This window comes from Perissodus microlepis, chromosome 16, assembly GCF_051167445.1.
Source record: "Perissodus microlepis isolate ML-2025 ecotype Zambia chromosome 16, ASM5116744v1, whole genome shotgun sequence".
In the NCBI taxonomy this organism is placed as follows: domain Eukaryota; kingdom Metazoa; phylum Chordata; class Actinopteri; order Cichliformes; family Cichlidae; genus Perissodus; species Perissodus microlepis.
The window spans coordinates 23,407,890-23,420,262 of NC_140476.1; the positions used below are offsets into that span (position 1 = coordinate 23,407,890).

General features: G+C 37.9%; 1 protein-coding gene across 1 annotated transcript in view; it reads right to left on the bottom strand.

Moving 5' to 3' along the window:
- The window catches only part of cerkl (CERK like autophagy regulator), a 32,893-nt gene that overhangs the window by 18,570 nt on the left and 1,950 nt on the right, over nt 1-12,373 (bottom strand). Inside the window, exons 2-3 of the mRNA XM_084907552.1 lie at nt 9,880-9,995; nt 2,452-2,682 (exon numbers count right to left, since the gene is read on the bottom strand). Coding sequence (XP_084763678.1) covers nt 2,452-2,682; nt 9,880-9,995 — 347 coding nt within the window. The remainder of the gene's footprint in view (nt 1-2,451; nt 2,683-9,879; nt 9,996-12,373) is intronic.

A 12,373-nucleotide genomic window follows, 5' to 3' on the forward strand; every position in this document is an offset into this window, starting at 1 on the left:
ACTTGAGACTGAGTCAGAGACATAAGATTGTTTTTTGGGGGGTTTTCCTAGCATGGTGAAGAAGAACTGAACTCAAGGCTCGGACGTCAAACACATTGCACACCATTGGTTGAACTTGAACACCAACAACAGGCCAGCCCCTAAATAAGACCACGCTAAAGCTATTGCAGCTGCAGATTCAGAAATATTGCTGAAAACCTGAAACTAGAAAAAAGTCATGTCTCCATGCTTTCAGCCTTGCAGTGTATGTTGTCTAAAGTTCCAAGCCTCAGAGATATTTCTTATGCACTAAATATGAAGTGGTTGTATACACACGTGTTCATGCAGACAGTAACTAATCTCTCCTGCAGACAACATGATTTAACTGCTGACAGCACTTTACTGAGTACTGCTAAATGTGTGTGTGTGTGTGTGTGTGTGTGTGTGTGTAATCCTTTGTCTTTGTTCCTGTGGATTAGCAGATTAGTTCTCTGGTCTGATGTAACTGTGACTCACCTCATTAAACTGAGTGATGAACAGATAGAAAACAATGAAATTTTAATCTGAGCGGCTAGCACTGCATCATCATGCAAATCATCTGCAGAGGTACAAAACACAAAGGTGTGCGTTTTAAATCCTGGTACATCTTGGGCAGCTGCAGTGCTGACTGACCATGTTGGCTTAGAAAAATATCAGCATAGATTTCAGCTCAGTTTTGTTCCAAATAACGTAAGGTTTTGAAATGTTATACATTAAAGCCCCTGAACTGTAATAATGGCAGGGTGTCAGCACATCTAAGCAGAACAACCAGTAAAAAAAACTGCAACCTTTCCACAGACTGTAGAAAAAACTGCTTTATCAATCTAAACAGTTTATGGTCCAGACTAACTTGCAAGCCAAAGATTTATTGCAATCACTTGCAGTAAACCACATGTTTAATTACTATGTTTAGTATTTTAGTTAAGTGTGTTAGCATGCTAACATTTGCTAATTAGCAAAACAGATTGTATATAACAGCTTTTGTAGCTTTTGGACTTGACAATTGTAGGCAACGCACAAGTGTTTTAACCCTGGATCCCCCCAAGCAAGGGACAAATCCTGTGGTTGCAAAAACACTTTAAGTTATACAGAAGTTTCTGGGGGGCAAAAAAGCTCTGTTTCCATGATCTGCAACCTCTGTGAACACTGATGATTTTACGAGCTAGTTTAAAGTCTTATTCAATAAAACATTGATTTTGTAAATTATGATCCCCATTATTATCAGAAAGGAGCATGAAGCACGGTTATCTCACTTGGTAATGACTTGTGATTAACATGACAAGAATCCTCCACTGTTTGGTTTCAAAGTCAGACACCCCACAAAGGCAACGTCTGGTTTTAAAAAGCTAAGATCATGAACACGATCTTAGCTTGAAGCTAAGCTTGAAGCGTTACAATGGGACTTCACTGAATGAGCACTCAACACAAAGAACAGCTAAGGCTGATGGGGATGACAGTTTTTCAGATATTATAACAAATTAAAATTCTGGCCTAATGAAAAATGTATTATAATTCAATCTTCCAACAATGCAAACATTTCCAACACTTTACTACTTGATTTTTCTTTTTCAGCTTTTCCAAACAGAACATTCTTGTTAATGAAAGTGAACATCAAAAACAAGACTTTATGACTCCAAAATCAACTATTTGCTATGGTAGCATCTCATCAGCAAAAATACCAAATAATCAGAGCCCAGACTACAGTCCAGCATCAGAATTTTGTTATGCTACAAAGAGTGTTGCCTTTTATTTACAGTTGTGAGTGTGGCAATTTTTAGGATACCTTACTGACAACATTTGTACAAAAACATGTAGAAATACAGATGTTGTATGTCTAGTAAGAATCCATGTATTTATTCGTTCATTTAACAGTTGTATTAGCTATGATGTAAATAAAAATATGAGTTTAAATTTGTAATGTGTGAATTTAATGACAAACTCCATCTAAATAAGTCTCCATTCATCAAACCATCTAATGGGCAGATGCTAAGCGTGCTAGTTATAACAGTATTACTCAGCAGTGTGTGTGTACAGTATAATCATCTTAGAGTATGACACTCACTGAAGCACTGACTCACGTTTCTCCTGTTTCAGCTCTTATGTAACACAAACTGCCAGTCTCATTTTCAGTGAGTCCATCACAGTTGGATGTTCAATGTGGGCCCAAGGAACCTCCAAACTGGGTCTCATCCATTAGCTTGGTCACATTTACGTTCCACTGTTTTGTCCATAGCAATTTCACAGCATCTGGGTGTTACTTTCAACATTTTGACAGGATAACAACAGAAACCATGAACCCCAAATGGTTAATGGCTGACCAGCTCCACCATGTAAGACAAAGATGCTGAATACTGACAAAAATACTTTAAACTCCTAGTTTGCTTTTGTGTGCTTGCTGCTTGAACTGCATGACAGTCTGAATGTCTGTGTTACCTGTGAGCAGCTCCTTCAGGGTGTTGTACCAGGTGTGTGTGTGTTCTGAGGAGGCATTGTGGAGGTGCAGCGTGTCCTCCTCCAGCCTTCTCCCTTTCCTCCTACACCAGAAGAGAGCCACACCAAGCACGGGTCCCCCTGACTCCTGGCCCGCAGCTCGCTTCCGCTTCACCTTCACTGCAAATATGTCTTGCAGCAGCACCTCACCTGACTGTGGGACACCAGTCTCACCTGCAGAGAAAAAGGTAGTTAACAAACAGCACTTGAACACAGCACACCGTTTAATGAACAAGGTACATGATGGATATCTGAGAGGTTTGGGTACGTTTTTGAAAGGGACCAGGCTAATAGTTTCCCTCTGCTTCCAGTCTCTGTGCTAAGCTAAAAACATCCTTGACCAGTGTGAACAGATGAAATGCTGAGATTTACCCAAAATGTCAAAATGCCATTTTTTCTTTTTATAAACATTAAGACTAAAGTCTTATTAAATAAAACATTTAAATCCACTGCGAAAAAGTAAGTGTATAAAAGGATACTACCATTATCTACCACTGTGATTAGTTTGTCTGATTGATGTTTTACTGTATGTTTAAATTGTTTTGAATAGTCAATCAAATATGAACGCTGCACATTGCTGCTGTCAGCAGAATGTAAAGTACAGCATCAACAAGTTCAATCGTGAAAGAATTCTGAAACCTGATTGGCCAGCATCATATTAATCTTCTAATCCTCCGAGGATAATATTAGCATAGCTCAGACAGTCCATTCAGAGTTACATAACATATGTACTCAGACACAAAGAAAATACTTTGTGTCTGAGTGAGCTTGTGCATGGCTCATTTGCAGATGACAGTAGTGCAAGTACTTTGGAGTGGGGTTTTTTTGTGGTTTTTTTGCAAGGAGCTTTTGACTTAAATGTAAATCCCCTTTACAGTATGTAAACTTATAAACAAACTTATGGAAACTTTTGCTTTCACACCAAATTAAACTGGTTGGTTTCAGTTTAAAAAATGTGAGAATTTGCCAATTTGCCTGGATTCTGATTTATCAGATAAGAGATGAGGAGATAAGGAACACCTTTTTCATGATCGATTCAGCCCTCCTTTTATACTTAGTGTTAAAAGAAGATGTGATCACCTTCATCCTATGGTAAAATATTTCTATCCTGATGTAAGTGGTCACTTCCAGGACTACTAGCCTACGTCTATGCAGCCGCATACTCAAACAACAAACATGCAAACTGTGACACATTGTGTGTTCTAGTACCTCTCTATCAGAAAAGTCTGTTGGATCAGACAACACGAGCCAGCATTCGCTCCTTACATGCATCAGTGAGCCTTGGCCGGCAATGACCCTGTCGCTGGTTCACCACTGTTCCTTCCTTTTGTGTGAACAAAATCCTCACTTGCTACCCAATATATTCCATCCACAATGAAGAGATAATCAGTGTCATTCACTTCACCTGTCAGTGGTCATAATATTAGGACTGATCATGTATACACCTTCGTTAAACACCACCACCATCATCAAAACAGCAAATGGGGAATTATCTTTTAAAGGATCGTGTTCCCTCACTTCAGCAGACGTCCAGAGATGAGATACAGTGTCACAGTGCAGTAAAGCTGCTCTGGCAACACCTCACTAAAACATCTTTCTTCTTCCACAAAAGTAGAACTCAAGCACATCCAGAAGTTGTTTTTTTTTTTTTGGAACTTATAGCAGGAATTTAATAACCTCTCAACAACTGCACACTTGTTGATGAGAATTTATTGTCTATACTGATATTTAATTCAAAATAACAAACTTTTTAAATGAAATAAGAACAATCGACATGTCCAAAACAAAATCCAATATTTACAGTACCAATTTTGTCAGTTACTAAGGCTAGTTTTCTTAAAATTAAGCATCATTTAAATTTTCAAAAGTCGTCACATCAGAGAAGATTTATAGACATTTTATATGAATTATTAGCCTGAATTATAAAAATTTACTTGAAGACCTTTGTAATAATTCACAGAGAGAGTCTGTTAGACAGAGGGCGCGATGTTGACCTTCACCAGAATTTCACTAAAATAAAATCAGCTCAAGCTGTTAATGGTATCTAGATTGCTTACAAACAGACAGACAGACAGACACAACCAATTACATACTCCCTCCCTTTGGGGGGAGAATAATGAAAATGGCCATATTAGATGTGTAGCTTTAGAGACTAACGCATGGCACAGCTGGTAGATGTGCATAAACAAAAACAAACTCCACTTTAATCACCAGAAACATTCAGATCTACAGAGATATTTTCAAAAAAAGAATATTTTAAAACCTATAATGGTGCACTTAAACTGTGGATTACTTTATGATGAATAACAGTTTGGCCAGTATTCATTTAATACTGTTATAATCTAACAATCGCAAAACAGGGGCCTCTTGGCATCTCATTTAATTTGAACTAAAACAGGTTAAGGAACATGATGGAAAATGTGCAGCCCTATAACAAACCCAGAGTAGGAAAATCAATTCTGTGCTCAAAGAGACAAAAAGAGATATTAACCTGATGCAAAGCACCTGTACAGTACAGTGTAAACAGCTCATAAAGCTTATAAATGATAGCTGATTAACCCCCCTTCTCTATGAAATACCTCCTGCTGTTATTAAACACCAAATATGCCCACGCCACCCTCCCCTGTTCCCCAGAGAGACCAGCATCCATATGTCAGGGTCACCGTGTGTAACAAGAGTCTATCTGGTTGTTGTTGCTCAGTCTTCATTCATTGTGTCCAATTAATATTATTTGCGTTTAAAGTATTTGTCTTCTGAGTCAAACGAGAGGTTAAAGGTGAGGAATCAAAACCATTTTTATCATTTGTGCAAATTTATACATTTTAAATTTGAGAAAAAACACAAGTGGATTTTGAAAGCAGAAAAGTAACTCAAAGCAAATTACTTTATTATCGTAAATTATTTCAAAGTGGCTTTAACATATTAGCAAGCACCCTCTATCCTCGGTTTCCTCCACATCTAAGAAAGACAGACATCTAATAAATTTTTAAAAACATAGTCTAACATATAACTTTAAAATACATACAGAAGTAACCCCTCATTTCTTTAGATTTTACTTCCACAGAGTCAGTAATTTTTAAAGTGGTCTTGAGCAACAGGCTTTCTGAAGGTCTTTCAAAGTTTTTCTTTGGACATTGGCTGCTTTTTCACTCATTTTCAGTCGAGTTCTTGTCTACAACCATCTGTAAAACACAGTGGAGGCTCTGTCATGATTTGTGTCAGTCAATAGTGTTGGAGATTGTGTCTCAATTGATTAATTATCAACACAGAAAAGTACCATCAGATTTTGTTCCACCATGCATTATGACCTGCAAGGCATGTGATTGGAAACGGTTTAATTTTTCAGCATGACAATGATCCTAAACATACTGCTGACGCAGTAAAAGCATACCTGGATAGAAAAACATACAGCAGAACACTGTCAGGGGTAGGAAGATGATTTTCCATCTAACCCGATAAAGATGACTCTGATCTGAGCTGACAGGACCTACAGAGTCACTGTGAACACCATCTCCATCTTCCCAGATGGAGATGAGATTCCCATCAGGTCCTCACATCCTGCTGTGCTAACACACACACACACACACACACGCACGCACGCACTCGCATACACACACAGACGCAGATATATTTATATAAAAATTATGTGCCATTAGTCATGTAAATTATTCCTTTTACTTTTAATTTTAATAACCATTTATCCACTCACTTCCCAGAGGATTCTATCATTTGATTCTTAAAATAATTTTAAATGGGGAAAAATGAATTGTTAGCACCTGTGCGTGGCCCAAACACACACATACAAACACTCTCAGTGGCAGTTCAGTCTCATGGTGACCAGGCCATGTGGTAACTGTGGGGAGTTATGGATCGGAGTCATGCTTCCATCACTTCAGAGAACATTACACTGACTTACATTCATTTCCTGGAGTCCTACACTATACATTACTCCGCCATCGAATATGATAATCCTAAACAGATACAATCTTCTTTCTTCTGGTCAACTGACATTTCAGTATCATGGGAAGAGTTAAAGTGTTTTCCCAGTCAAATTACAACAAATTTCAAGTTTTCCACCAATTTTAAGAAGTGGAAATTAATGTGCATTTTTACCACTGTTTTTGCCACATTTTTACTACAGTTGGGTGTACTGGGATAAGCAGGGAGTTTCTTTGATTGCTCAGTCAGGAGTAATTTGACCTTTGCAAAAAAAAAGTGAGTACAATGAGGCAACGTGATTAAAAGATTGCATTTGTTTCTGGAAGTGTCTACAAAATTAGATTGCAATACTCTACACATGTCTCGTGTTAACTTCTTCTAACATTTTTGTCTCCCCTGTGGTAAATTGTGCTTCATAAATTCAAAAAGTTTGTTTTCACTGTCATGTTTTGATTCAACTTTTCTAATTCTACCAACAGCCTATCAAGCTTAACCGTGCTGCTGTTGTTCAGCCGCTGGTTTCCTCTTTCTGGTGCAAAGTGGGCCAAAAACAAACAAGAGAGACGGGACTTGCGACAGAAAAGCCGATCAGCTGATCATTGATCAGTTTCATGATTGAAGTAGCAACAGGACAGGGAGGGGGAGAGAAGAGGCAGTCGCTCCATATATCGGTTGTTAAGCTTAACGTGGGAATGCTTTACAAACATTCAAAGATGAACTTACACACTTGCTTTACTTCTCTCTGGGATAACTTTCTCTGAGATGATATCGGATCGGTCCATCCCTAATATTATCTGGATAATATTCAAATTATTAGTTTTTAGTTTTTCATTATTTTTGTTATTTGCTGGACAGACTCTAAATTCTACCAATGCACACATTACATCTGACATCAGGTCAAACACAGGTCATCCCATTATTGGGCCACATTCACAAACAGTGGGAACACATAAATCTGTGCTTAAACTGTGTGTATCATCATATCACTGTGCAGATTTATTTAAAACCAGATACTGTTCTTTTCCTGCAAACAAATGGAGACCTAGATAATATAATAATTGGTAATATTAATAATTATGATGTTATAAAAGGCTATTATTTACAGTTTTCCAATACAAAGACAGAAAAAGTTCAAATAAGAGTTAAATCAGTAATAATAAAGTATAAGTAATATTGACTGAACGTACTACGCTTATCACTGTAAAGACAAAACAAAACAATAGCGATCATCCCTCTGTTTAAAATAAAAACCACATCCATCATTTGGACACTATAGTTTCAGTTTCTTCATGTGAATATTTTTTTGTTTTTCTTGCTTTAGCAGCACAGGATTCACTCCAGCGAACACTTCACTGCTTACGACATGAAACACAACTTGAGGTAAACATGTTTCTAATATTACAAAAAATGGGTGTTTGGCAGTATAATGATTCCCAACAGTGCATTGATTTCTTGTGCGCTAACTGCATTTTGGGCTTTAAATTCTTCAGCACAGCTGCAAGTTCCTGCTTTGACACAACACAACTGTCTGATCGCTCAGATCACACGGAGAGACAGACAGGATGGATTTATGTGTAGAAACAAACAATAACAGCTGATCCATTTATATAGAAATATCTAATCAACACACACACAGCATGCTGACAGGCTGACTATGTGTGTGTGTGTGTTAATCTCCTCACACTGAGAGACTCTAATAACCCCCCACGGGCCGAACCAACTGCTCTCTACTACTGCCAACACACACACACACACACACACACACACACACACACACACACACACACACACACACACACACACACACACACACACAGTGCTGGCTTAATGACATTAGCTTGGATGAAATACAGCAAAACAGATTGGCTTCAACAACACACACACATTTAAATTACACCTTCATCCTGCTTCACTAACCAGTTCTGTTTGAACGGTTTTCAACCAAAAATCTCACAGCAAAATGATACCACCATATTACACAAGAATAAAGCAGAGTCGTTTAAGCTTTAAAGCCATCACAGGGCTGGCTTTTGGTTTTGCATACTGGAGATGTAGCTGAGATATGGAGCGCTGATGCCTGGATGTATATATGGTAGATATAAGGACAGGTGAAGATGGAGGGGAAAAGGGTAAAGAGGGAAGAGATCTTCTACTAAGTCAAGCGTTGAGGTGCATTTAATTTATTTAGCTATGCAAGCTGAAGGTTAAAGACAGCATGATTACTAGAGTGGGTAGCGTGCATACCCCAGAGTCAAAAATGTCCTCAGTAAATGAGTCCTTCATTCGACTCTGAGCCTGTGAGCTTGCTGCATTTCATTCCTCTACTCCCTTTCCTAGATTTCCTCTTTTCTGCTACTGCTACTGTCTAAAAAAGGTAAAATGCACTCAAAACCTCAAGAATTAATGAACAAGAAGGACAACAAATCCAATCACTCTAGCCAGAGTCAAATGTGAATTAACAAGTGATGTGTAAAGCCCAGTGAAAGTCATTTGAAGACACAGAACTCTTAAAGACGAACTGCATTCACAATAAATAAATAAATAAAACCCCATTTCATCATTAAAGGTGAGATAAAGATGGTTAATCATCTCTACAATTAAGCAGACAGGACGATGACGCTACCTCATATAGGTGTGAATATCAATTCTTGCCCTATTAGTCTGATACACTTCATCTCATAATCAATCATAATCTTCTAATTATGGCTGTCAATTCCTAATAGCTAAAGTGCTATAGTTAATTTACTTAAATGTAAATAAATACAAGCTAAAAATGTCTCCTGTTACAGGACATGATGTATAATTATGATCTTTTATCTTCATTATACCATATATTAGATAACGTCTCCAGTTTCTCATTGGGAAATGCAGTGTCCTTCCATTTATTGTATGGATCAGAAGATTTTTAACCCAGTTCAGAATCAGAACAAAGAGCCTACTACAACTATTGGGCCGAAAAAGGATCACAGGAAACAGAATTAAACAGAATAAAATGTAAACATTTTAAAAAATGTTTTTTGGTCTTTTTTCTTTTTTTGTTTGTTTTCTGTAGTCATACTCCACAGTCAACTACAAGAGCCAATTTCACACTGAAAAAAACCCTGGAAATTCTGAAAAGATGAAGCTTTAGTCTGTTAGCATGACATGTTACTTTTTCCTCCAAATTAAAAAAAAAACGCACACTGCAGCATTAGGGAGAGTACTCGGGGGGGAAGGGGGATTTAATTGTGTCACAATGGAACTGTGTGTGCGTGCGTCTGTGTGCGCGCACACACATGTGATGTCAAGTTTCAGGTGGTCTCAACACAAGATAACTTCTCCATTACAACACCAGCTGCTTCTAGATACAGAGAGAAAAACACCCACAGTCTGTCTGTCTGACACCAGCACGTCTACTCAACACCATGACAACCCATCACCATGGACACTGACCTGTGGGGTTCTCCGGGATGATAGGCGTCCAGGTCAGTTTGGTTCGGGTGAGCAGGACGTCGTGACTCTTCTTGCCCAGTTTGAAGATCCCGTGCAGCACAACGCACTCACTGACACTGACACACAATAAACACACACAGTTTACTTTGTCCAATAGGAAGTCATAGATATCAATCATGTCAATAAATATATATAACAAATGTTTATAATTGGCAAAGTGAAGAAAAAGTTGATTCATCATTTTACTGCTTAGTCTGTTAGGCTTTAAAATGTCAGAAAATGAATGGAAATTAGTGAAAATGGTGAATACAAGAGTTTACGATAGCCCAGGTAAAGGTTTCTATGGCCAACAACTCAAAATGAGGTTGTCCAAAAAAAAAAAAAAAAAAAAAAGTCGATTCCCAGACTATAATTGATACCAAAAATTACTATTGGATTAGACACTTTTGCAACACTATTGATACCAACATTGTCATCTTTGGCTCCTCCAGCTGACACACAACTTCATCCAACTGTCCATCCATCCGTCACACAGCCTGTCCCCTAGCTGAAGTTCACAACACTGAACAACACTTTGGGGACTTTAAAGGTCAGTAAGGCTCCCGTTTCAACAAAATTTAGGTACCGAACAGTTATCGTAAACGTTAACCTGGCACACACACACACACATCACTGTTAGCTAGTTTCATCAGCAGTTACCTGATAGCCACAAACCCAACCTCAGGGGGTCTCAAGCAAGTGCACTTCAAACACGATGTCATGCCAAAAGATGATTACCAACGTCTGACAATTTGTATATGTTTTCTATGTCTAATAACCTTCTTTATATATCGGTAAATAGGCTGTGTAAACAGGATTTATGAAGAGGTTATATATAACAGCGGTCCCCAACCTTTTTTGCGCCACGGACCGGTTTATGCCCGACAATATTTTCATGGACCGGCCTTTAAGGTGTCGCGGATAAATACAACAAAATAAAACTAGTACCGGTACCGAAAAAAAGAAAATTTATTCATAACACACGAGAAAAGACCAAGGAAAACCGAGTTAATGATAAAAACAATAACAAAATAACGCTGAAAACCGATAAAACCCTGAAAACTATACATTTCACACCTGAGCCTCAACTCTCGCGGCCCGGTACCAAACGACTCACGGACCGGTACCGGTCCGAGGCCCGGGCGTTGGGGACCACTGATATATAACACTATAATGATTATTGCAGATGTATCTCTGTATGTCTGATCGTACGTTCCCTTTCTCCTCTTAGACAAGTAACAAAACTTGATGAAACTTTGCATACACATTGCCTCAGGCACCATGAGTGACAACATCTGTCTAGCGTTTACAAATGTTTTATATAAATCCCACAATTTTAGATATTTGTACATTTCACTGTTCAACTGAGCACTGAATGTAATGTCAGAGTAGAATGGTGTGTCACAATATAATATATCATACTATAATGATCGTAACATATGTAAGTATGCTTGTATGCTTCCTGTCTCCTGCATGTAGCACGGGGGTTTACTAGTTAAATTTTTTTTTTTTAAATACCTGTTTTGCACTTTGCCAAAAACTGGCTGCAGCTTTTGCTTGAAACAGAAATGTTCTTTCTGGACATGATTTTATATCATTCAAGATAGAAATATTTGATAAATTATAACAAGTCTTCAACAAGTCTTTTACAGCAGTTACAGAAAATCATTTTTTGGCAAAAACTGGCAACTGCTTGCTAGCAGATGATCACTTTTTGGCATGACATCGGTCCCAAGCCTGGATAGTCGGGAGAGCTGTGTCAGGACCAAATCAAACATGCGGACCTATCTGCTGTGGCAACCTCTGTAAAATGAGAGCGCAGCCGAAGGTACTTTTATCCGATAGCCACATTATCCATTATTAGCTAGCTGCTACCACTATTATCATTAAGGTAGCAGCTAGCCGCTGTGGCTAATCGCAAAATGGTAACATTAATGTAGGAGCAGAAATGATCAGTCTTGACCATTTATAACTTTATAAAAGATGGTCTTATTCTAACAGGATATTATTTGTGTCTAAAAACTGTTATGTTAGTCATAAAGTTTGAAGCTGAGAAAAGTATACATTGAGTTAGAAACAGTGGCAACCTATCTTACTAACAATTTCTTCAACAACCAAAACATGGAGCCAAATCACTAAAATCCCAGCACTACCTAAAAATATATATACATAACAGTACAGTGGTGTTTATATTTTTTGCACTACAAGTACTGTTGTCACCGATATTATTGTTTGTATTTTTCTAACCTTTATTTTTAAAAATGCATCTAAATGTTTTGTCTTTTTGTCTTGAAATTCAAGTATTGGGACAACTTTAGTATGAACAGAGATATTAAGTATACAGACACAGACCTAAAATTCTCATATTTGACACAGAAAAATGTTTTTTGGGGGTGGGGTTCCAAAAAGAATTACTACTGCTACAGATCTCTGAGCATGTTTCTGCTCAGATGTC